Consider the following 27,194-nt stretch of genomic DNA (forward strand, 5'->3'; position numbering starts at 1 on the left):
TGTCGCAACCTTCATGGATTTGTGAACCTGCACTCCCAGGTCCCTCTGTGTTTCTATACTCCTAATTTGTCTACCTTTAATCACATAGCTCCTCTCTACATTATTCCTTCCAAAATGCATCACCTCGCATTTGTCAGGATTAAATTCCATCTGCCACCTATCTGCCCAATGCACCAACCTATCTATATCCTGTTGTATCACCTCACAATCCACTTTGGTACCCGCCAACCCTGCCATCTTGGTGTCATCAGCAAACTTGCTGATCACACCACCTACGCTCTCTTCCAAGTCATTTATGTAGACTACAAAGAGGAGAGGTCCCAGTACTGAGCCCTGCGGCACACCACTGGTCACTGGCCTCCAGCCGGACAAAGTCTCCTCCACAACTACCCTCTGTCTCCTATTACCCAGCCAGTTCTCAATCCACCTAGCTACCTGACCTCGTATCCCATGCACCTTAACCTTTTCTACCAGCCTACCATGAGGGACTTTGTCAAACGCCTTACTGAAATCCATATAGATGACATCAACGGCTCTCCCATCGTCAACCGTTTTTGTCACCTCCTCAAAGAATTCCACCAGATTCGTAAGGCAAGACCTCCCCTCTAACAAAGCCATGTTGCGTATCCCCAATCAGACCGCAACGCTCCAAATGCTCATACATCCTACCCCTAAGTACTTTTTCCATTAATTTCCCTACCACCGATGTCAAACTCACCGGCCTATAATTTCCAGGGTTATCCCTGCTACCTTTTTTGAACAGTGGTACCACATTTGCTACCCTCCAGTCTTCTGGGACCTCACCTGTGTCCAAAGAAGAGACAAAGATTTGCGCCAGAGGCCCAGCAATTTCATCTTTCACCTCCCTAAGCAGCCTGGGATAAATACCATCAGGCCCCGGAGCTTTATCCGTCCTTACACTACCTAAAAGCCCTAGCACTTCCTCCCTCGTAATAGATATTTCCTGCAGCTGATCCTCAGCTCCCTCTAACAGACCGCACGATTCCGAACCCCTCTCCTTCGTGAATACCGACGCAAAGTATTCATTCAGGAGCTCCCCCATTCCCTCCGACTCAATACATAACTCCCCACTTTTGTCCCTAAGAGGACTAATTTTCCCTCTAACTACTCTCTTGCTCCTAATATAGGAATAAAATGCCTTCGGATTTTCCTTAATCCTACCAGCCAAAGCCATTTCATGCCCTCTCTTCGCCCTTCTAACTCCCCTTTTTAGCTCCCTCCTACTCTCTCTATATTCCTCCAGCGCACTCTCCGTACCCAGTCGTTTCGACCTAACATACGCCTCCCTCTTCTTCCTGACCAAGTCTTCAATACCCCCTGTAATCCACTGCTCTCTAATCCTACCTTTCCCATCCTTCCGCTTAACCGGAACATACCTCCCCTGCAACCATTTCATTTTGCCCTTAAAAGCCTCCCACTTGCCAACCGTGGACTTGCCAGCTAACAGTCCCTCCCAATCAGTGTCCTGCAGCTCCCTCCTAATCCTGCCATAGTTCGCCTTTCCCCAGTTCAGCACACTCCCGTTCGGCCGGCACTCGTCCCTTTCCATTTTTATCCTAAAGTAGACGGACTTGTGGTCACTATTAGCCACACGTTCGCCTACCTCTACCTCCCCCACCTGCCCCGGCTCATTACCCAACACTAAATCCAGTATAGCCCCTCCCCTTGTCAGACTAGTTACATACTGCTCTAGAGACCCTTCCAAAACACATTTCACAAATTCCTCTCCCTCCATACCCCCAGCTCTAGGCCCCCTCCAATTCACTCCAGGAAGATTAAAGTCACCCACTACAACCACCCTATTCTTCCTGCACCTATCCAAAATGCCCCTGCAAATGCCTTCCTCCACTGACCTCGGGCTGTTGGGTGGCCTATAATACACCCCTAGCAACGTAATCTCTCCCTTTTTATTCCTCAACTCCACCCACACTGACTCAATCCCTATCTCTTCTATATTGTCCTCCCTCTGCATTACTGTGATGCTTTCCTTGACTAACAGTGCCACCCCTCCACCTCTCTTCAACCCTCCTCTGTCACACCTAAAACACTTGTACCCAGGAACATTCAGCTGCCAGTCCTGCCCTTCCCTTAACCATGTCTCTGTTACAGCCACCACATCTAACTGCCTCACAAACATCAAGGCCCTAAGCTCATCCGTTTTCCCTGCCACACTCCTAGCATTGAAACAGACACAGTTCAACCCACAAGTGTCCCTCGGAACCTCCTTCTCCCTGATACTTTTCCTTTCACCCGACTCTCTCCCAGCCACCTCCCCACCCCCCCCCCTCCATATTAGTTTAAACCCTTCATAAACACCCCAGCTAACCTCCCCGCTAAGACATTAGTTCCCCTCCCGTTCAAATTCTCCCCACCCCTCCTGTACAATTGCCCTTCTCTCCTAAACACCTCCCAGTGATCCACAAAAATAAAGCCCTCTACCCTACACCAATCCCTCAACCATGCATTCAGCTGCATGATCTCGTCATTCTTTGCCCTGCTGGTACTGGGCAACAACCCAGAGAGTGCCACCCTGGAGGTCCTACTCTTTAGTTTGGCCCCCAACTCCCCAAATTGCCTACGGACCTCTACCCTACTCCTCCTTCCTATGTCCCCCTCCCCTACATGTACTATGACCTCAGCCTGTGCCCCCTCCCTTTCAAAATTCCCTCTACCCTGTCCGTTACATCCTTGACCCCTGCTCCAGGGAGGCAGACCACCATCCTGGAGTCACGCCTCTGTCCACAGAATCTCCTATCGATACCTCTGACCCTCCCGTCCCCTACCACTATCACCTTGCCAGCCCCCTTCTGTCCCTCTAAGTCAGTCTCCTCCTCCTGCCTATCTTTCTGTGCCCCTGTCGACGAACCATGGGGGGCCCCTGGGGAGGCCGGGGGACCCTGACTACTCTTCTTCTTCCTCTTTCCCCTCCTAACAGTCGTCCATCCTCCCTTCTCTTCAGCCCTTGAGACCTCCTCCTGCTCATGGTTCCCAGCCATTATCTCCTCGTTCTCCCTGACTAGAAACGCATCTTCGAGCCGCCCCTCGAGTTGCTTGACCCGGGCCCTCAAGCGCTGCAGTTCTAAACATTTACTGCAGATTTACTGTAATTTCTTGTGATCTTGGATAGAGTAGGAGATATACCAAGCTGTGATATAACCAGAAAGAATGCTTTCAATGGTGCATCTGTAAAAATTGGTGAGAGTCATAGTGGACATACCAAATTTCCTTAGTCTTCTGAGAAAATAGAAGCGTTGGTGGGCTTTCTTAACTATAGTGTTGGCATGGGGGAACCAGGACAGGTTATTGGTGGCGTGGCACAACTCAAAGTCAGTCAGACGCTTTGGGGTGGGGGAGTAGGTGGGGTAAATGGTCTTGAGGATTATTTAAGTAAAATATTGTTGCACTCAAGTTCAGGTGTGTATAAATGATTGAATCTTGTTACCTTTAAATAATTCAATCACCATGATGGCCTGAGGTCAGCCACAGGCAGCATTTTCTTACCAGATCCTGAACTCAATTAGAAGTCATATTGGCTCTTTTGATGCAACCCAAAGTCAGGAAATATTTATTGTTAATGGGAAATGGTTCTCTACATATTGAAATTGGCTGGTTTAGAATCATACAATCCTACAGTGCAGGAGGTCATTTAGCCCATCGAGTCTGCACTGACCACAATTCCACTCAGGCCCTAACCCTGTAACCCCATATATTTACTCTAGCTAATCTCCCAAGGGGCAATTTAGCATGGCCAATCCACCTAACCGGTTCATCTTTGGACTGTGGGAGGAGACCAGAGCGCCCAGGGGAAACCCACGAACACACGGGGAGAATGTTCAAACTCCACACAGGCAGTGACCCAAGCCAAAAACTTCTTAGAGTGTGGAACAGAAATTTGTATGCGTGATACCTGTAAATATATGATCATAACTCAGGAAAGACACTGATGAACATGGATACTTAGAATCTTACATAGTTGTTATTTACATTGGAAAATACAAGTTCAAGTATTTAATCCTTCATAACCAATCCTAATACCACGTAAAACCCACCCTCTTTTGATTTCTCCTCTCTTCTTTTAATTTATTCAAGGACATCAAAATGGGCTTGCTTCAGCCGCTAACTTTGGTAGAGCATTTGGTAGCACCACAACCTCCAAGGTTTTTCCTTCAATCCACCCTAAATCTCTTGCATTTTATTTTAAATCTAGATTTCTTCAATTCTGGGCCCAATCATCAGGAGCTTTGATTCTGTTTACCCTACTCCATCAATTAGTTTAAAATGCCATCAAATCAGCTTATAATCTCCTTGGTTCAAACGAAAACAGCCCAATTTAAGTGGATATGTTAGTTTTTTTTCCAAATAATATGGAGTATTAAGAAATCCCACTTATCTTCAGCAATAAAAGATATTCTTTTAACTCAAAGGCTCCACCAATTTGCTTGATGGATTTCAAGACCCCACCCTCCATTTTTTTCATAACTTGGTGATATTCACAAAAAAATCTCACTTCCTACATTTCCAATTAATTTGTACTAAGCCAACTGAAAAAAAATTATCTTGTGCACTGTGTTCGCATTTGCTGTTTTTACATGTTTAAGACTTTAGCTTTCTATCAGTCCATAAGACTGCCTAGTGAACAGCTCAGAAGCTGACTTAAATTATACATCAGCTTTTATTGACAACACCAACAGTTGAGACACAAACAGTTTAACTCATTTCAGCAAGATTCACATATTGCCAACTAAATTTGCTGCAGTAATGTAAAAAGGAACTGCTGATTGTGATGGGAAGAAGGAAAAAAAATTCAGCATTATACAATTTATTGCTATAGTTTAGATTTGAGGAAATTTAATTTTAGGTTGCACAGAAACATCTTGGAACTTTAGAGCTCAAAGTGTGGCATTTAGATACAGCCTGGCCAGAAATTTCCCATCCCACCCTCTGCAGGAATCATAGTGGATGAGACACAAAAGATCTATTGAACTCGGGCAGGAATTTCCAGTCTTGGGGCTCGCTGAAGCGGAAAATCCCACCCTTTGTCTGGAATTGAAGGAGAGATGGACAAAATTTATATTTTAAAAGTCAGTACTGGAAAAGTATATAGAAGTTAATCTTGTAGCTTCAAGAAAATAGCTACAAGAACTAAGAAATTTGAGAGACAGGTATATATTTGAAAACACTGAAGTGTCAAATTTTAAGCTGATTATATACTTACTTGCAATGTACAAAGACAAGAAGAGTCCAGCCAATGTTACCCCACTAAGCATATGGAATATAACAAACATGAGGAAATCCACTGACACAGAAACTCCAATGTGCTGAATAATTGATAAAACTAGCGAGAGAATGAATGTATTTCGACGGCCCAGTCTATAGGTGAAGAAAAAAGTAAATGTTTAATAATTTGGTTTGAAGTTTATTTCAGCATCACAACTACAGTAGAAATGCAGTTTGAAAATTGACAAGAGTTCAATTCTTCTGTTTTGGATAATTGCCTGAGCTACTCAGGAGATTAATTTTCCCACTTCAAATGGAATGGTCACTTATGTAAATTTCTAGCTAAAAAGTGGAGAAGTTCTTTGTATCTGTGATGATGAGGAACCCAAATATAGAAGCAGAAACAGTGGAGACAATAGTTGGTGTAAAAATTGGGGACATAGGTACTGGAAAGGCTGTCTATGCCCAAGGTAGATAAGTCACCAGGTCTAAATGGTTTGCTTTCCAGTTTGCTAAAATAAGCCTTAATTTTTCAAGCTTTCCCAGATATGGGGGAGATGCCAGAGGACTGGAGATCGGCAAATATAATATCCTGATTTCAGACTGGGTGCAAGTACAAGTCAGTTAACCTAATGTTTATTTTGGAATAATTAAATTATGGATTAAAAACAAACAGGTATTGGGAGTGGTTTGAGCTAATTAAGGAGATTCAGCATGAATTTGGAAAAGACAGATAGATAGATCATGCTTGACTGATGTAGTTGAATTCTTTTGATGAAGCTACAGAGAAAGTTGAAGAAGGGAATGGGGTGGACATAAGAACGTAAGAAATAGGAGCAGGAGTAGGCCAACTAGCCCTTCGAGCCTGCCCCGCCATTCAATAAGATCATGGCTGATCTGTCTTGGCTCAGTTCCACATTCCCGCCCTCTCCCCATAACCCTTAATCCCCTCGCTTATCAAAAACCCATCAACCCGCGTCTTAAAAATATTTAGCGAGGTAGCCTCCACCACTTCAACGGGCAGAGAATTCCAGAGATTCACCACCCTTTGAGTGAAGAAGTTCCTCCTCAACTCCGTTCTAAACCGCCCCCCCTTTATCTTGAGGCTGTGCCCCCTAGTCCTACTATCCTTTCTGAGCGGGAAGAGTCTCTCCACCTCTATCCTATCCATCCCATTCATCATCTTATACGTCTCAATGAGATCTCCCCTCATTCTTCTGAACTCTAACGAGTACAAGCCTAATTTATTCAGCCTCTCCTCATAGCTCAACCCCCTCAACTCCGGCATCAGCCTAGTAAACCTCCTCTGCACTCCCTCCAAGGCCAAAATATCCTTGCGTAAGTACGGCGCCCAAAACTGCACACAGTACTCCAGCTGCGGCCTCACCAATGCCCTATACAGCCACAGCAAGACCTCCCTACTTTTATATTCAATCCCCCTCGCGATGAAGGCCAGCATCCCATTCGCCTTCCTGACCACCTGCTGCATCTGCAAGCTGGGTTTTTGCGACTCATGCACAAGGACCCCGAGGTCCCTCTGCACCGTCGCCATTGTACAAATGAATTTTTAGAAAGCTTTTGATAAGGTACCATCAAAACAGTTGGATATTAAAATTGAGGCTTATGGAATAGGAGGATCAACGTGCAACTCAATAAAAACAGCAAGTCATGGTAGCTGGTTGTTTTTGAAAGTAGGGGGCATACCCCAAGGATCAGTGCTAGGAACACTGCTTATTTTCTTTATATAAAAGTGGCTCAGAACGTGGAGTGAAATTTCAAAATTTGCCGATGATACCAAACTTTGAAGAATGACAACGGTGAGGGTGATGCAAATTGCCTGTAACAGAACATAAAATGAGACACATGTGGCAAATGGAATTTAATGCAGAAATGTGAGGTGATTCAGTTCAGCAGGGATGGAAGGGATAACAAAGATTTTATCATAGAATTCTAAAAGGTGTGGAAGAACAGAGGGACTTGGGGTGCACATGCATCAATTCTTGAAAGTGGAAAACATTTTGAGAGAGTGATTAGCAAAGCATTTGGATCTCATGTTTCATAAAAAGAGACGTGGAGTACAAAAGCAGGAAAGTTATGCCAAAATCTCTAGTTAGACCCCCCAACTAGAAAATTGTGTCCAGTTCTAGTCAGCATAGATTAAGAAAGACCTGAAAGGCCTTGAGGGAGTGCAAAGGAAATATACCAAAGGCTTCTAGGGATGATGCATTTTACACACAAGTTTAAGTTGGAAAGACTGAGCTTGTTTTTCCTAGAGCAAAGGAGATCAACAGGAAATTTGTCAGAGATCTGCAAGTTTATGACAGGCTAAAGTAAGATAGGCAAGGAAGAACTCTTCCCATTAACTGATCATACAAGGACTAGAGGAAATAGATATAAGATTTTAGGCAAGATGGGCTGGGAAAATGTGAGGGAGAGCTTATTTTTTCATGTAGCGAGGAGTAATGACCTGGAATTCTCCATCCATGAGGGTGAGATTGCGGTAATAATTGCTTTCAAAAGTTGAAGAATATGAACTTGTAGGGCTACAGGGACTGAGCAGCGTGGTGAAACTGATTGGATTGTTCTGCAGAAGGTCAGCACACATTTGATAGGCCTAATGACCTCCTCCTTTGTCATAAATTATTTTAATAACAGTTAATTTAAAAACTGCCCATTATCCAAAACTACCTGTCTTTACTGAAGAGGATTTTCAAGCAGTTCTTCACTAGCATCCTAGTGCTGCATTGAAGATATTCCCAAAGTCTGAATTTATTAAGACTCTGAGGGAACCATTATGGTAAAAACAGATAGGTGAATTTGCTATTGTAAGCTGTTTTCTAACGCAACTGTTGTGAAATGCTAACAATTTTTAAAAACTTACCGATCAGCAACAGATCCCATGGTGAAATATCCAACAGTCCAACCAATCTTGTAGCTCACTTGCTCAAGTGAAACTTTCCAGTGGTTCTTACAGACCAGATGCCACTTAAAAGAATGACAAGAAAACTATTTAATCCCAAAAGTGCAAATTAGTTTTTTTCCTCATCCTTCTTTTCTGAGGAAAAGTCCAAGACTAATATTTATACATTTATAAGTACTTATGGTTCTACCTTTGCCCAATATCCTACTTTTTAAATAAAATTCTTTCAATTTTGGTATTTTAGCCACTCTCACACAAAGTAAATACAGTTCTCTCCAGCAAGCATCTGCAAATTTATGAAACAGTAATAAAAAAAACACCATTAGGATGACAGCTCAGCATTTTATGTTTCTAGAGCCTATGCCTCAAATATCAATTTATTTCCCCTCTTTACATATATTGCAGGAGCTGTGGTCTCTTTCTACTATTTTTCCAACATTTACAGATAAGAAATTGTGTGGGAACAGCCATTTCAACAATTATTCTGATATTTGAAAAGTCATTTGCAAGCCAAAGGCTGTGCAAAGATTGTGATTTCAAAATATAAATGGCTAAAATAATAACGGCTCACCAAAGCCTTTTTTCTAAGGCCTTTCTTCTAAAGTCAAGTGTATACTGGGCATATACATTTGAGCATTGGGTTAATCATAACCTGCATCATAAACATTCCATCTTGCCTGTGGCAGGTTTCATGGTGTGTGGGAGTGGAGTATCCAATGGGACCCAAAAGAAAAATCAGAATCCTGCTGGTATAAAAATAATTTGCAATTCTTCCAAGTTAATGGTACATAAGGACATAAGAAGTAAGAGCAGGAGTAGGCCATCTAACCCTTCGAGCCTGCCCCGCCATTCAATAAGATCATGGCTGATCTGAAGTGGATCAGTTCCACTTTCCCGCTTTTTCCCCATAACCCTTAATTCCCTTGTTTGCCAAAAACCTATCTACCCATGTCTTAAATATATTTAGCGAGGTAGCCTCCAACACTTCAACGGGCAGAGAATTCCAGAGATTCACCACCCTTTGAGCGAAGAAGTTCCTCCTCAACTCCGTTCTAAACTGCTCCCCCCCCCATCTTGAGGCTGTGCCCTCTAGTCCTGCTGTCCTTTGAGTGGGAAGAATCTCTCTACCTCTACCCTAGCCATCCCTTTCATTATCTTATACATCTCTATAAGATCCCCCCTCATCCTTCTAAACTCCAACGAGTACAGACCCAGTCTATTTAGTCTCTCTTCATAGTCTAACCCCCTCATCTCCGGTATCAGCCTAGTGAACCTCCTCTGCACTCCCTCCAAGGCCAAAATATCCTTGTGCAAGTGCGGCGACCAAAACTGCACACAGTACTCCAGCTGCGGCCTCACCAGTGCCCTGTACAGTTGCAGCAAGACCTCCCCTGCTTTTATATTCTATCCCCCTCGCTATAAAGGCCAGCATCCCATTCGCCGCCTTGATCACCTGCTGCACTTGCAGACTGGGTTTTTGCGACTCATGCACAAGGACCCCCAGATCCCTCTGCACTGTAGCATGCTGCAGCTTTTTGCCCTTTAAATAGTAATCCCTCCTACTATTATTCCTGCCAAAGTGGATAACCTCACACTTGCTAACATTGTACTCCATCTGCCAGGTCCTCGCCCACTGCTCAGCCTATCCAGATCCCTCTGCAGACTTTCCACACCCTCTGCACAATTTGCTTTTCCACTCATCTTTGTGTCATCAGCAAATTTCGTCACCCTACACTCAGCCCCCTCCTCCAGATCATCTATATAAATGGTAAATAGCTGAGGCCCCAGCACCGATCCCTGCGGCACTCCACTAGTCACCAACCGCCAATCAGAATAGCACCCATTGATACTTACTGTCTACCTCCTATTAGACAACCAATCCTCTATCCACGCTAACACCTTACCCCCAACTCCATGCCCCCTAACCTTCTGAAGCAACCTTTTGTGTGGCATCTTATCAAACGCCTTTTGAAAATCAAGAAACACCACATCCACCGGTTCCTCTGTCTACCGCACTAGTCACATCCTCATAGAATTCCAATAAATTTGTCAAACACGACTTCCCCTTAACGAATCCGTGCTGCGTCTGCTCTATCAAACAATTCTTTTCTAGGTGCCTTGCTATTTCTTCTTTGATGATGGATTCAAGCATTTTTCCAACAACAGATGTTAAACTAACCGGCCTATAATTCCCTGCCTTTTGCCTGCTACCTTTTCTAAACAGCGACGTAACATTAGCTGTTTTCCAATCTTCTGGCACTTCTCTGGAATCCAGCGAAGTTTGGTAAATAATCACTAAGGCATCCACTACCACCTCTGCCATTTCCTTCAGAGCCCTGGGATGCATTCCATCTGGTCCTGGGGACTTGTCCACCATCAGTCCCGCTAGTCGATCAAGCACTAACTCTCTAGTGACAGTATTCGCATTCAGGCCCTCAACTCCTACCGTCCTTCTATCCTTAATATCCGGCAAACTATTCGCGTCCTCCTCCGTGAAGACCGAGGCAAAAAAACTTATTTAAGGCCTCTGCCATTTCCTCATCTCCCACCACTAAATCCCCCCTCTCATCCTCTAAGAGTCCAACATTCACTCTAGAATGGTGGGTCAGATATTCTGCCGATAAGTGACATGAACGCAATTCGCATTCATTACCATTTCACGAATGGTCATTTAATTACCTGTTTACCAAAAACACATGTTACCTTCCAATCTTGCAACATGCCAGCAGGAAATCTGAAGCTCATTTGAAAGAGAGTGGAATGCATCAGTCTGACCTCACTTTGCTTGCAATTTCGATGTAATGCAAAACGTGCAGAGCCTATCTGCCACAGCGCTGCACTGACCTCATTATGGTGTTCCACTGGCATGACACTGTAGAGTTGGTCTGCTGTCTGTGTGCGCCTCCATCACCAGGACATTGAGGTGCAGCAGTACTGAGGCAGGGCTCAACATTCAGACAAGAGGTCAGTATTGTAACTATGTGGGGTCTAGGGTTGGTTTGCTCCAGGTGCATGCAATCATTGTCCTGAAGGACACAACTGTGTAGCAGTACTCAGACAAACTTAACATTCAGAGACCAGCAGGGCCAGTTAGACTGGAATGAAAGATTGGCGGAAAAAGTTATAGCTGTAGCTGAACAATGGGCTAACAAAAGTTAGTGAGAGGTCATTGTCTTAGGATAAGGGAAAGCAAATTTCAAACAGGGTTGAGAAGAATCTACTTCTTCCAAAGGGTTGCGAATATGTGGAATTCGCTGTCTCAAAGTGCAGTGGATGTTGGAACAGTGAGTAAATTTCAGGAGTTAGAGAGATTTTTAATTGGTAATGGGTTGAAAGGTTATGGGAGAAGGCAGAAAAATGGGGATGAGAAACATATCAGCCATGATCGAATAGCAGAGTGAACTTGATGGGCCGAATGGTCTAATTCTGCTCCTATATCTTATGAGCAGAAGGACAGTATCAAGGTGCATTCCCTTAAAAGGGAAATCTAATGTAAACAGATCCAGAGCTCTACAGATGAAAAAGGAAATAGATATTAAGATAACGAAGAAAATGTGCTATTATGACAGATGTCAGGTAGACATACAGTTGGTAACTGAGAAATAGAGCAGGTTCAGAACAGAGGTGAAAAAGCACATTAGAGAAGTGAAGAGGGATTATGGGGAAAAAAACTGGCAGCCAACATAAAGAGAAATCCCAAAGTCTTGAGTAGGCATATAAATTAAAAAAAGTATGATAAAAAGGAGTGGGTCTGATTAGGGACCTAAAAAGGATTCTGCATATGGAGACAGGTGGCATGGCTGGGATATTAAATGAATACTTTGCATCCAGGACGTGGTGACAGACAAGGAGTTTTGTCCCTGAAAAGATTCAAAGTTGATAAGGAGGAAGTGTTGAATGGACTGTCAGAAGTGAAAGTTGTCAAGGCATGAGGACCAGATGCGATGCATTCAAGTTATTGAAGGAAGTGAGAATGGAAACTGCAGGGGCATTGGCCATAATCTTTCCATCTTGTCCAAACTCAGGGTAGGTGCCAGAGGACTGGAGGATTGAAAATGTTATGTCCTTGTTTAAAAAAGCTTATAAGGATAGCTTCGACAATTACAGGCCAGTTTATCAGCAATGGGCAAGCTTCCAAAAATAATTATTTGGGATAGAATTAGTCACATGGAAAAAACGCAAGTTGATCAGGAAAAACCAGCATGGATTTCTAAAGGGGAAATCGTGTTTTATTAACTTGCTTAAGTTTTTGAGGTGGTAACAGAAAGGATCAATGAGGATAATGCTGTTGATGTGGTGTACAAGGATTTGCTGCAGTGCCACATAACAGACATATGAGAAAAGTTATAGTTCACGGAATAAAATGGACAGTAGAAATGTGGATATAAAATGTGAATAATGAGAAACAGGGACTAATGGTCAATGGATATTTTTAGGGCTGGATGAAGGTTTGTAGTGGGTGTTTCCCTGGGACTGGTATTGGGACCCTTGCTTTTCCTGTTTTATATTAATGATCTAGATCTTGGTATGCAGGAGAAAATTTCAAAATTTGCAGATGACACAAAATTTGGAAACTTGTAAACTGTGAAGTGGACAATGTAGAACTTCTAAAGACAAGTTAGAGGTGTGTCCAAATGATCCATTTTGGTAGGAATAAATAAAGGGTAAAATTCTTAAGAGGATGCAGGAGCAGTGGGACCTGGGCGCCTAGACCATTGGAAATGGCAGGACAGGTGGACAGAGCAGTTAATAAAGCATTTGGTATATTTTGGCTTTATTAATAGGGCTCACTAATGTCCTTCAGGGAAGAAATTTGCCATCCTTACTTGGTCTGACCTCCAGATCCACAGCAATGTAGCTGACTCTGAACTGCCCTCTGAAATTACCAACCTTCACTCTCATCTGCTGAGTGATGGCAGAATCACTGCCTGTTGTTCCATCTCCAGCATTAAGTTGGGAGCTGCTCAGAGACTCATCATCTGACTGTGCTGATGCTGGTCTCCAGCAGCCCTTCAAGTGCCAGAGTCCTGGATGGTCTCTGCCTCAGCCTGCTGTGGGGACATCAGTGAGGTGTTCTCCAGTAGGTAAGCCCGAGCCTAATTGAGACATATCCCCATCAAGGTGTGGCTCTCTGCACTGGGTGCTGGTGGGCACAGTGATTGTTCTTCCTCATTCAACATAGTCTGGGACTGGGGTTTTATGTTGGCCAGACTTGTGGGCGTCCATCTACTGGTGCATAGGAGAAGAGAGTTTTAATTCATGAGCAAGCAGATAAGTTTGCATGCCACTCACCGAATGATGGGATGTGATGAACCTATGGAGGTGCAATCACACTTGGTTGCTGGGACAATCTCATCTCCCCTTCGCCAAGGAGCGATCCATGTCCTCGCCAGTGAGCTTGGTGGCAATCCTCCTCAAACCACGCGAGGGAACTAAGTCAGCCGCCCCTCCCTTGGTCTGGGATTTTTCCTGCCTTTTGTGAGCAAGCTTGTCCTGGGTGAAGACTAAGAAAGGCTTGTGATGAGAAAGGATGGAGTTGAAGTTGGAAAATATGCATGGTACCTGTATGGTAAACATCCCTCCAGAAGGGGCCGAGAATGGAGTGCAGGCAGCCAGATAGATGAGATGGTGATGATGTGAAAGTTTCCGTGAGACAATCAATACTGATGTTTGTCTCATGCTAATGGCTGCGTGAGATCCCTAAAGAAAATAGCTCTTTGAATTCATGATGACATGATGAGAGTTTAATATTGGACGAATTGACAGGTGACTTACCCTGGCAGATCAGATGTGATCATTCATTCTCTTCCCACATTGGATGGCACTGCAGGAGCAGCGGCCAGCCGCACATACATTCTATGCAATAGTCTACCAGGCCAGAGAAGCTGTACCTGGGATAAAGCACATCCCTGTGTTCATATACTTCAAGTATCAAGGAAGTCGGGTGCAGCCTCCTTCTTTATATTTTGGAGCCTTCTTTGTCTGGTTACCAGCGAATCAATACATCTCCTGAAGGCAGCTGGGCTGGAGAGTGAGATATGCGTGCTGAGGTGGCACTTAAATATGGCGTTGAGCTTTTGACCCTCTCAGGTTAATGGTGAGCAGCTGATACAACTCCCAACCTATCAGGTGATTCAGAGAGATACTCACCTATGCACAGTTAATAAACTTCCAAGTGCTGAATTCCTAACAATGGGAAATGTACCAGGGAATTCACCTGTCATCACACTTAGTTTCAAAAATAGAAAATTCTGCTTTTGGTAGTTAAAGAACTTGATCATCTTGCTTACATGCTAAACATAGTGAAAACGCTCATAACAGAATTAAGCCACACATAATTCAAGCACACAAGAATTAGGAGCAGTCAGCCATTTTGCCCCTCAAACCTGCTCCACCATAAGGTAACAGCTGATCTGATTATGGCCTCAACTCCCCTTTTATGTTTGATCCCCTGACCTTCAACTCCCTGTGTTAATCAAAAAACTTACTTAACTCAGCCTTGAACATATTCAGTGATCCAGCCTCTATTGATCTTGAATTTCAGCCTCAGAAAAAAATTCTTGTCATTTCCATCTTTAGTGCAAGAGCTCTAATTTCAAAGCTGTATTCCTTAGTTCTAGATTTCACATCCCATCCTCCCCCAAAGGGAAACATCCTTTCAAAATCAACTCCCCTCCACCAGTGAGAATATCCTGTCAACTCCCAATTACCGTCTGGACCTTACATAATTTAACAGTATCAACTCTCATTCTTCTAAACTCCCATGACCATAGGCCCAACATGTTCAATCTTTACACTTTACCCCAGGAGAAGTTCTCTGAACTACTTCTAATGCAAGTATATCATTTAAGTAAGGAGACCAAAGCTGTTCAGTGCTCTAGATACAGTTTAATTAAAGGTTTGTACAGCTGCAGCGACACCTCCCTACTTTTATATTCAATTATGCTTACAATAGACACCAACATTCCATTTGTCTATCTAATTACTTGCTGTACTTGGGTGCTAACATTTTATGATTTACATATCAGGATATTCAGATCGCTTTGGAGAGTTCAACAATCTTTTGCCACTCAAAATGATATGCTGCTTTTCTATTCTTCCTGACAAAGTGGACAAACACACATTATTCCACATAATATTCCACCGGCTAATCTTTTGCCACTCAAAAGTCTGCAGAGGGATTTGGATAGGTTGTGTCCTCTTGACAACTTATTTTCCTACCTTTGTGCCCTCAGCAAATTTAGTTACCACAAATTTGGTCTCTTTATCCAAGTCATTGATTTAGACTGTAGTTAAGGCCCCAGCACTGATCCCTGTGGCACTCCACTTGTCACGTTTTACCGACCCCAAAAAGATCCATTTATTTCTATTCTCTGTTTCCTGTAAGCTAAGCTATGCTACCCTCTACACCATGAGCTTTTTTGTGAAATAACCTCTAAACATGAAAAAGCTAACCTTTGAACACGATTACAATAACCAAAAATTAAGATGGATCATGTAGTTTATAATAACTTGTTTTGTACATGAAACAAATATAGCCTCAGTTAGTAAACGTATACAAGGAAACCAGTCAGGTGATGCAGTTAGTAAACCTATACAAGGAAACCAGTCAGGTGATGTGCACAGTCAGCATATGCAAAGCAGATGAGTCACTGTTAGTCAAACATGGGTTAGTTAAAATGTTGAAAACTGACTCATGATTGACTATTTACAATCTCAATTCCATTGTATTTGACAATGCAATTTTGCATTTTTCCAGCTACAATGTTTGAATCACTTTCTTCTATATATCTCATAGCATCTGAGACAGGTTCTTGCAAAAGTCACAAATGACATTTTCTCCTCACTCTTATCAGCATTTGCTATGATAAACCAAAACATTTTGCTCCAAAGCATCTCCCCTATCATCAGCTCTGTGGGACTGTCTTTGGTATGGTTTAATTCCTACCTAAATAAATACGTGCAATGAACCACCTCTTCTTTACCTCAGCAATATTATCTGCAGACGCGTGTTTGGTTTTCACAAGCACACAGGTGAACTATGCTACTCCTTTCTGTGACCCCTTGACATAAGAACATAAGAAATAGGAGGAGTAGGCCATCTAGCCCTTCGAGCCTGCCCTGCCATTCAATAAGATCATGGCTGATCTGTCATGGCTCAGTTCCACTTTCCCACCCTCTCCCCATAACCCTTAATCCCCTTGCCTATCAAAAACCTATCAACCCGCGTCTTAAATATATTTAGCGAGGTAGCCTCCACCACTTCAACGGGCAGAGAATTCCAGAGATGCACCACCCTTTGAGTGAAGAAGTTCCTCCTCAACTCCATTCTAAACCGCCCCCCCCTTTATCTTGAGGCTGTGCCCTCTAGTCCTACTGTCCTTTCTGATCAGGAAGAGCCTCTCCACCTCTATCCTATCCATCCCATTCATCATCTTATATGTCTCGATGAGATCTCCCCTCATTCTTCTAAACGCTAACGAGTACAAGCCTAGTTTATTCAGCCTCTCCTCATAGTTCAACCCCCTCAACTCCGGTATCAGCCTAGTAAACCTCCTCTGCACTCACTCCAAGGCCAAAATATCCTTGCGTAAGTGCGGCGACCAAAACTGCACACAGTACTCCAGCTGCGGCCTCACCAGTGACGACCTATATGCTGCTTATTCAACATCAAGACTGGGATGAGTCACAACTTTGTTCAACTCAAAACTGAGACAGCCAAAGTTCTAGCCCTCGCCATAAATTCCATTCCCCTTCCTTGGCTATACTCAAGCTAAAAGTTCATTTACGAATTTGGTATCCTGTTTGACTCAGAACCGAGTTTTAAATCACAGCCCCCAACCAATACCAAAACAACTTACTTAAGTTTCTTTAATACTTCTTTCAACTCCAGACTGAATAGCCCCAACATTCCAATTGTATGTCTCTCATCTTCCCAAATTTTTAAGTCTGTTTACAAATATTGTCTACATCAAATTGTGCTAGCCTCTTTGGCTATTTCGTCATACTAAAAGGCACTATACAAGTATAGGCTGCTGTTGATGACAAGAGAAGTTGCAATTCTGGATGAGTTGGGCCCGTATAATCCAGAGAGGTTGCCCTCCAACAGGGCCAGTATAAATGGCGTGGAAAGGAATTTTGCTGATGCTTTCGAGGAGTCAAACTAACCTGGTGGGGGGTGAGAAGTTGAATGTAGATTCAGAAGGGAGAGATACAAAGCTGAAAATGGAAAGCAGAAAATTAGTAAGCAACTACGGAAGACAGAGGAAACAAAGCCTAGAAAATAGACAACAATGAAGTAATTCAGCGATTAATGGCATATACTTCAATGCAAGGAATCTAGTGAATAATGAGCTGAGGGCACAGGAATACGCCTGGAAGTATATCATAAGTATATCATAGCTACTACTGAAACATGGCTTAAAAGGCAGCCAAGAATGGCAGTTCTACATTTTTGATCAGAGTTTTCAGATGAAAGAGAGGAGTATAGAGAAAACAGCAGCATGAAGATCACTTTCCAGGGTATCTCCCACACACAGACAACTTCCCATGGCTGTCGTCAAGAGTGTGCAAGTGACCAGTGGTCAGAAGCATGCCTTCATGTTCCTGTTCTCTTCCCTTTTGTTTTCCTGTTGATGCCATGCTACTATTTTCTCTGTGGCATGCTTACCATTGTTCCTACTCTCAGGATATTTTCCCTATGCTTCTTGTGCTTTCTGCAAGTTATGACTATAATTGACAGACTCTGCAGGGAGAAGCAGACAATCTCAACTAGTATAGATAAGTAAATAAAAACAGAAAATGCTGGAAATACTCTGAGTCTGACAGCATTTGTAGAGAGAAACAGAGTTAATGTTTCAGGTTGTAACTGGGAAAAATTAGAAATGTAATACCTTCTAAAGAGGTTAAATGGAGACTGTTACATAAAAAGAGGCCTGTGATAGAGTGGAGGATGAGGATAGGAGTCATTAGGCTAGATCTTCCAATCAGCAGCAACTTTGCACACTGCGGAGTTTATCCCATCCTTAGCTTTTTGCACACTTTCAGGTGGGACTTCCGATCCTGGCTGTAGCAATGAAAATGGGTGTGTATGGGGCAGTTGGTCAAGTTATGGGGCTAGAAGGTGGTGAATTGGTTCGTGCTGTTAATCACAGGTTAGCACACAAATGAAACAGCATAACAATTCTAGGTTAAGTGTCCTGTTAAAAGCATATTTAGAAACAAGCAGCTCAGGTGACTGAGTCGTATCAGCTGAGGTTATCCATGGTGCCTTCTCAACCGTGGTCTCCGCCTGAGGTGCAGTAACAAATGACTACCAGTCAGTGCTCTCACTCTCTTAATAGGAAGAGCAGCTTATGGTTCTCTGGACTGCAGCAACTTTCATATTCCTTCCATCTTTTCTAACGATGATTACTAATCCAGTTGAAAAGAGGTCCCTCACCAAAAATGTTGGTGAGCCACTGATTTAGAAAGCCATCAAGTCCAAAGATGCCAGGTTAGGTTGATTGGCCAAAGTAAAATTGGCCCATGGTGTCCCAAGATGTCAGTGTTAGATGGATTAATCATGTTAAGTGTATGGGGTTATGGAGATAGGATAGGGCCTGGATAAGATACTTTGTCAGAAAATTGGTGCAGACTCACTGGGCTGAATGGCCTCCTTCTGCACTGTTGGGATTCTATGATTAAGGGTAGGTCATCTCAGACTAACTTGTCTAATCTATCTAGTTATCACCTCAAAAAATTCAACGAGGCTAGCTGCTTTGATGTAGTTGGCATAAATTTTAGCATGGTTTTGACAAGATCCCAATTGCGCAAACTGGTGAGAAAATTAAACTTTTGTAGGATTCAAGGTCAAGTAACAATTTGGGTCCAAATTTGGTTCAGTGACAGGAAGTAAGGGTAAAGTTTGACTGGTGTTTTTAGATTGTTTGCACTGAAGTTCTGTAAGACTCAGTACTAGGTCACTTGTTTTTCATGGTATATAAATCAATGATTTAGACTTAAAGGTAGGGTGATAATAAAAAAGTGTTTGCATAGTGATACAAAATTTAGCTGTGTGATGGTAAGGAAGAGAGAGGTGGACTGCAGTAAGATATCAATGGACTAGTTAGGTGGGCAGAAAACTGGCAAATAGAATTCATTCTGGATAGGGTGAGGTAATAACAATGTGAAGGAACACACAATACTGAGAATATAGAGGAACAAAGGGTCCTTAGAATCCATATCCATAAGACCATAGCCCATGAGATATAGGAACAGAATTAGGTCACTCAGCCCACAGAATCCACTCCACCCCACCATTCAATCATGGCTCATATTTTTCTCATCTCCATTCTCCTGCCTTTTCTCCATAAGCCCTGGTCCCCTTATTAATCAAGGACTTATCTTCCTCTGTCTTAAAGACACTCAATGACCTGGCCTCCACAGCCTTCTGCAGCAAACAGTTCCACAGATTCACAATTCTCTGGCTGAAGAAATTCCTCCTCATCTCTTTTTTTAAGGATCGTCCCTTTAGCCTGAGTTTTAGTTTTTCCTATTAGTGGAAACATCCTCTCCACGTCAGCTCTATCCAGGCCTCGCAGTATCTTGTAAGTTTCAATAAGATCCCCCCCCGCATCCTTCTAAACTCCAGTGAGTACAAACCCAGAGTCTTCAAATGTTCCTCATACGACAACTCTTCATTCCAGGGATCATTTTCGTGAACCTCCTCTGGACCCTTTCCAAGGCCAGCACATCCTTCCTTAGATATGGGGCCTAAAACTGCTCACAATACTCCAAATGGGTCTGACCACAGTCTTATACAACCTCAGAAGTACATCCCAGCTCGTGTACTCTAGCCCTTTCAACATGAATGCTGACATTGCATTTGCCGACTGAACCTGCATGTCAACCTTCAGAGACTCTTGAACAATGACTCCCAAGTCCCTTTGTGATTCTGATTTCCTAAGCATTTTCTCATTTAGAAAACAGTCTATGCCTCCATTCCTCCTTCTAAAATGCATAATCTCTTTTCCACATTGTATGCCACCTGCCACTTCTTTGCCCACTCTTCTGACCTGTCCAAGTCCTTCTGCAGCCCCTCTGCTTCCTCAATACTACCAGTCCCTCTACACATCTTTGTATCATCTGCAAACTTAGCAACAGTGCCTTCAGTTCCTTCCTCCAAACTGTTAATGTATATTGTGAAAAGTTGTGATCCCAGCACTTGCCCCTGAGGCACACCACTAGTCACCAGCGGTCATCCTGAAAAAGACCCCTTTATTCTCACTCTCTGCCTTCTGCCAGTCAGCCAATCCTCTATCCATGCCAGGATCTTACCATTAACACCCATAGGCACTTCACTTATTTAACAATCTCCTGTGTGATATCTTGTCAAAGGCCTTCTGGAGTCCGTGGACTCTAAAGGTAACAGGGCAAATACAGTAGTTAAGAAGGCATTTAAAAAGGCATGAGATATTTGGTCTTTATTAGCCAAGTAGATGGAGCATATAGCAGCAGGGAAGTTTTACAGAACTATAAAAAAAAACAGCGACATACTGTGTTTCTACATATCTAATAAACACAAATAAAACCTCAACAGTTAACACAGTTTAATTCAATGTTGCAATTACTTTGCATGTCCATCAAGCTGCAGAGGACAATCACAAAAATGTTTCCTCCCACAGTCCAAAAGTCGTGCTGGTTAAGTGCATTGGCCACGCTAGATTCTCCCATAGATGTACCCAACAGACGCTGGGAGTGTGGCGACTAGAGGATTTTCTCTGTAACTTCATTGCAGTGTTTATGTGAGCTTACTTGTGACACGAACAAACTTTAAACTTTACGTTTAAACCTAATTAGCAAGTGAGTAAATGAAAATACAAATGATTTCAAAGAATCCCTACAGTGCAGAAACAGGCTATTTGGCCCATCGAATCTGTACCGACCACCTCGGCGCTATCCTCCTGACGCTAGGATTAATTCAGAGTGGCCAGTCAATCTAACTTGCACATCTTTGGACAAGTGGAACAGTCCATTTGCCTGGGCAGCCGTTTACATGCTACATTTAGACCGAAGTTGAGGCACCCCAACTTTAAGAATGAAATATAGAGAGCAAATGGTATAAATCTTTGCGCTAGAATTAACAACGTCGTCGCACAAAGTCAAACTGTTGACTGACACATACAAATTAATCCAAACTCTGAAAAATAATGTTTGTATTAAAAAGCCAACAAACAGGAGTTTGGACAAAGTGATTATGTTACTGGCGTGAAAACACCACGATTACTTTTCATTTGTGGCCCGTTTGCTCCGTCCTTTATGATCATGTTTTTTAAATACATAGTTTCTTAAAAATTGGAGAAAATTCACACTGACAAACGCAAGTGAATTACCACAACCGGACCAACACCGGGGATTCAGCCCGTCGAGTCCGCACTGGTTGCCGACTGAAGGAGCATGCTACCCCACTGATGAGAATGGCTGCAATAATCCTGGTCGACGGATAAAACTCCGCGAAACCAAGGCAGGGCACATTTCGCACCTTTCGCACCTTTCCTTCGCATCTCCCATCCGTTGCCAACAACTATTTCAGGAAGACGATAGTGCAAAATAACTCCTGAGTTTTTTTTGAGGTGGCGGGGGGGGGGGGGTAAGTTTTTTTTAAAACGAAGAAGAACTTGCCTATCTATCCCTTCAGAGGAACGGGTAAATCCTATGGAATGGGACGAGATATTAAAGTTGGTCGGAAACATCGCGGTTAAAATGGGGCGCAAGGCGAGCGCTGAATCAATCCTCTCGGTATGAGGCGGCGGGCTCACCTGGCTAACGACATTGTTGTGGAGGCCACCGCCGCGCGCTTCGAAGTGCCAGCCCCGGCTGCACGAGACGGAGCCGTTGGGCAGCGGCCACCTCGCGCCGTCCGTTAACGGATATCGGTGCAGGCGGCAGCGGCTCCAGGCGACGGGAGGAGCCCCTTCCCCCTCCTCCTCATCATCCTCTTCCCCATCGCCTCGCCGCGGCAGGCTGTAGTTGAGGAGCTGGAAGCCCGACAGGTTTCGGAGAGCGAGGGGCAGCAGCTGCGGGTCGGGCCGGCAGTGGTGGCCAGGCGTCAGGCTGAGGAAGAGGTCGCTGAAGAAGCTAAAGGCCAGCAGCAGGTTAGGCAGGCAGGCGGCCACCGCCAGCCGCTTGTGGTACCGACCGAAACCTCCGAGCTGCGGGACGATGAGGTCGTAGTCCATCGCTTTCCTCCCCCCCGACCCTGGAGCGCCGGTCGCTCCCTTAACCTGAATGTTTCTGTGGGAAAAGGAGATTCATGTGGCCAGTCGCTGAGTCATCGCTGCTGGCTAATCACCTGCACTTTCAGGTATTATTAGCTTAACAAATATGTAGCTGCCGCTCACACCCACACACAAATCTTCTCCACCATCTTTCACACACACACACACACACACACTTGTTTTCTTCCCCCTACATATTTTAGGAATATTTAAACATTGGAAAAACATTTACATTCTATTATTAGATTCATAGGATCGCTACAGCGCAGAAAGAGGCCGTTCCATCTGCATCGACTCTGCAAAGAGCACTGTATCTCCGTAACCCTATGCATTTACCATTGCTAATCCATCCAATTTCATGGTGGTCGTTAAGGAAACTGCAATAATATTCAACTTTTCTCCAGAATGTGTTACTGTCTGAGGTGCCTCAATACAATTGCATTGACGAAACACATTCGGTGACAACTGTACAGCCCAAGGGCTACTACACAGTTACCAACTCCTTTGGTGTACTATGGTTGAAAGGCATTAGACAGTGGTCTTTCTTCATTGTGTTATTTGCAGCAATTGCCCTTTAGCGTGTCTTTCTGCAGATAGTCTTGGACTTTGGAATAAGCTCATCTGCAACACTTGATTATGAGTAACTTTTTTGCAATGGCAGACCAAAAAGCATCTTTCACTGAGTTGATGATCCTCTCTGGGATGGCTACAGAAAAGTCTGTACTTTTCACTGGGCAAAAACTGCAGGCTTCCTTTGCAAAAGGCACATTCCAGAAAGCGATACGCAATGTTCTCTTCCCCACCACAGCAGTTTCAAGGACAGCCCATGGTAGTAAAGAGATTTCAGGTATGTGCATGAAGGATCTAACAAGGAATGCCTATCTTACCACCAGCCAAAGTACATCTTGATGCTTGTTTGTTGAAAGTGCTGGCCATGAGGCATTCTGCTAAATGACTTGACAGTTGGCTCAGGGAACCATCTAAGCCAATGCAACCCCTTTGATTGATACCCCTTCTGTAAACATTCACTCATTCTACTAAAATGCACGACAGGAACTCACCACTGCCAACTGCCCTCCTAGTCACTCATCAACCTGATGAGGAAATATATCTATTCCTCCATTAAGGCCGCATCAAAATCCTGTAACTCCACCCCAACCACCCCCACCATCTCTGTACAAGCAGTAGGTTCTGCTGTTCACAAAGTTATCACATTTATTCAGTTAGATTACAGACCACATTAAAACTAAAGTCTTTGCTGCTCAACAGATAGTTTCACAACCCAGGTCCAGCTGCTAAAGCTCAGCTGTGAACCAGGAAAATTGTGGGTGAATGGCAAAGTATGTATAATTATAAAAAACAAATGTACATTTGAACACTACCCTTATACATTTGTTACTGAAGAAGCTGCTGCAATGTCTTCCAGTTATTGGAGGCAGGATAACACCAATTTATGATCCTGGCCAAGACCCTCAAATTTTTGGTACGATTTCATTAGTGACTAGTACCTTATTGTTTAACATAGACACAATCTGAGATACATAAAACAGTACAGCACAGTACAGGCCCTTCAGCCCTCTGTTGTGCCGAGCTTTGTCCGAAACCAAGATCAAGCTATCCCACTCCCTATCATTCTGGTGTGCTCCATGTGCCTTTCCGATAACTGCTTGAAAGTTCCTAAAGTGTCTGACTCCACTATCACAGCAGGCAGTCCATTCCACACCTCAAGCACCCTCTGAATGAAGAACCTACCTCAGACAGCCTTCCTATATCTCCCATCGTGAACCTTATAGTTATGTCCCCTAGTAACAGCTACATCCACCCAAGGAAACAGTCTTTGAACGACCGCTCTATCTATCCCCCTTATCATCTTATGAACTTTTATTAAGTCGCCTCTCACCTCCGCTGTAAAGAGAAAAGCTCAAGCTCCCTCAAACTTTCCACTTGAATGACAATCTTCAGAGATCTGTGGATACAAGCCCAAGATCTCTCTGTTCCTCCACATTCCTCAGAACCCTCCTGTTGACCCTATAATCCACATTCAAATTTGTCCTACCAAAATGAATCACCTCGCACTTATCAGGGTTAAACTCTGCCACTTTTCAGCCCAGCTCTGCATCCTATCAATGTCTCTTTGCAGCCTACAACAGCCCTCCACCTCATCCCCTACTCCACCAATCTTGGTGTCATCAGCAAATTTACTGACCCACCCTTCAGCCCCCTTCTCCAAGTCATTGGTAAGAATCACAAATGGCAGAGGACCCAGCACTAATCCCTGTGATATACGGCTGGTAACTGGTCTCCAGTCTGAACATTTTCCATCCACCACCACCCTCTGTTTTCTATGAGACAGCCAGTTCCTTATCCAATCGGCCAAATTTCCCTCTATCCCACACCTCCTTACTTTCTTCATGAGCCTACCACGAGGAACCTCATCAAAAGCCTTACTAAAATCCATGTATATGACATCAACTGCTCTACCTTCATCTACACACTTAATTACCTCTTCAAAAGAATTCAGTCAGATTTGTGAGGCAAGACTTACCCTTCACAAATCTGTGTGCCTATCCCAGATTAAGCTGCATCTTTCCATACGGTCATAAATCCTATCCCTCAGGACCTTTTCCATTAACTTACCGACCACCGAAGAAAGACTAACTGGCCTATAATTACCAGGGTCATTCCTATTTACTTTCTTGAACAGAGGAACAATATTTGCCACTCTCTAGTCCTCTGGCACTATCTCCGTGGACAGTGAGGACGCAAAGATCAAAGCCAAAGGCTCTGCAATCTCATCTCTTGCCTCTCAAAGAATGCTAGGATATATCCCATCTGGCCCAGGGGACTTATCGGCCCTCAGGTTTTTCAAAATTGCTAATACATCTTCCCTAAGAACAACTACCTCTTTCAGCCTATCAACCTGTATCACACACTCATCTTCAAAAACATGGCCCCTCTCCTTGGTGTACTTAGAAGGAGGATTGGAATGAGGCACTCACTGAATGTTAAAATGGGTGGCACGGGCTTGTAGGGCCGAAGGGCCTGTTTCCTGTGCTGTGTTGTTCTTTGTTCACACTGAAGAAAAGTATTCATTCATCGCCTCTCCCTTGTCTTCTGACTCCACGCACAATTCCCACAACTATCCTTGACTAGCCCTAACCTCACCCTGGCCATTCTTTCATTTCTCACATTAAGAGTAAAAAGTCTTGGGGTTTTCCTTTATCTGATCCACCAAGGACTTCCCATGCCCCCTCCTAGCTCTTCTAAGCCCTTTTTTTAAGCTCATAAAATGCTCTTAGGTATTTGCCAAGAGAATGAAGGCACAAGATTCCACAGACTGTCTGCAAATAAAATAAATTTCACTATACAAGGTTAGAAAGATAAAACAAGTTACAAACCTGTACTCTTAACATTCAGAATTTACATGACGTACATATGAATTAACAGGAAAACTGTGTTCAAATATCCCAAACCACAATATAAATGGCAAATGTGACCAAGACTGATCTCACAGATTCCTTAGCAATGCACTCAGACATGTTAAACATCGAGTCAACCAATCTCATTGAAAGTCTGTCTCTTCCATGATGGGTTCCAGTCTTCGTCTTTTAAAATCTAACCTCAGAATTCTCTTATCAAATGACACTCCAACCTGGACTGCCTCAATGACTCCTCACCTCCCAGGATTTCGATCTTGACTCCCGAGATCACATTCCCATGGTCTTGGGAGTCCGTATTCCAGCACCAAATATCAAGCACAACTTCAGTTCTTCAGCCATGCCTCTGCTCCAAAGAGTTGGTTACGTTTGGACCCAGCCCACAGCACAGAGTCACCAACCTTTTGCTGTCTTCTTAGACCTCCAGGACTTCTCATGAGCTCTCACTACTTGAAGTATGCCAACAGAAGCACTGCTTTGAGCCTCATTCTTCTGCCATTGGCTCCTTTCCCAGTTCTCTCCCTGGACCTCTCCCTTGAGGTGATCTGGATGACCTATAAAACACTTCCAGGAAATCCCACCCTTGTTTCTAGGCAGAAACAAGCATTGCTCCATTCTTTAAATGTTACAAGCTCCACAGACTCTTAGCTTATATAGCATATGGGGACACCAGAAATCAGAATATGTGTTGTATTGGGAATGCCCCTTTAATAGAATGGGTCAGGAGACTCGCACTCCACCCTAGGGCTTGCCTAGCCAGTTTTGTGCTCATTGTGGTAGAGAATAGACGTGTTAATAAACAGTTCCATTTAGTTTACTTCCATTACCTCAAGGTTTTTTATTAGTTTCTCAAGCAGACCTCAAACATAAGATTGAAAAGGTGATAGACTTTCTCTGCAATTAACTAGTTTAAATTTTTAAATTTAGTTTTTTTGGCCTTGGAGGGAGTGCAGAGGAGGTTTACTAGGCTGATACCGGAGTTGAGGGGGTTGAGCTATGAGGAGAGGCTGAATAAACTGGGCTTGTACTCGTTAGAGTTTAGAAGAATGAGAGGAGATCTCATTGAGACGTATAAGATGATGAATGGGATGGATAGGATAGAGGTGAAAAGACTCTTCCCGCTCAAAAAAGACAGTAGGACTAGGGGGCACAGCCTCAAGATAAAAGGGGGGCGGTTTAGAACGGAGTTGAGGAGGAACTTCTTCACTCAAAGGGTGGTGAATCTCTGGAATTCTCTGCCCGTTGAAGTGGTGGAGGCTGCCTTGCTAAATATTTTTAAGACGTGGGTTGATGGGTTTTTGATAGGAGAGGGGATTAAGGGTTATGGGGAGAGGGCGGAAA

The 27,194-nt window shown here is 43.6% G+C and overlaps 1 protein-coding gene across 2 annotated transcripts in view; it reads right to left on the reverse strand.

Moving 5' to 3' along the window:
* Nucleotides 1-27,194, reverse strand: part of slc22a31 (solute carrier family 22 member 31) — a 52,591-nt gene that overhangs the window by 19,653 nt on the left and 5,744 nt on the right. Inside the window, exons 1-3 of one of the 2 annotated variants that reach the window (XM_080186856.1) lie at nucleotides 21,958-22,484; nucleotides 8,120-8,223; nucleotides 5,237-5,391 (exon numbers count right to left, since the gene is read on the reverse strand). In XM_080186856.1, the coding sequence (XP_080042982.1) occupies nucleotides 5,237-5,391; nucleotides 8,120-8,223; nucleotides 21,958-22,377 (679 nt within the window). In that variant the 5' untranslated portion in view covers nucleotides 22,378-22,484. Of the gene's footprint in view, nucleotides 1-5,236; nucleotides 5,392-8,119; nucleotides 8,224-21,957; nucleotides 22,485-27,194 lie in introns of those variants that run through there. The other variant, XM_080186857.1, reaches the window with a different exon arrangement.

This window comes from Carcharhinus amblyrhynchos, chromosome 4, assembly GCF_965287045.1.
Source record: "Carcharhinus amblyrhynchos chromosome 4, sCarAmb.v2.hapA, whole genome shotgun sequence".
Lineage (NCBI taxonomy): Eukaryota > Metazoa > Chordata > Chondrichthyes > Carcharhiniformes > Carcharhinidae > Carcharhinus > Carcharhinus amblyrhynchos.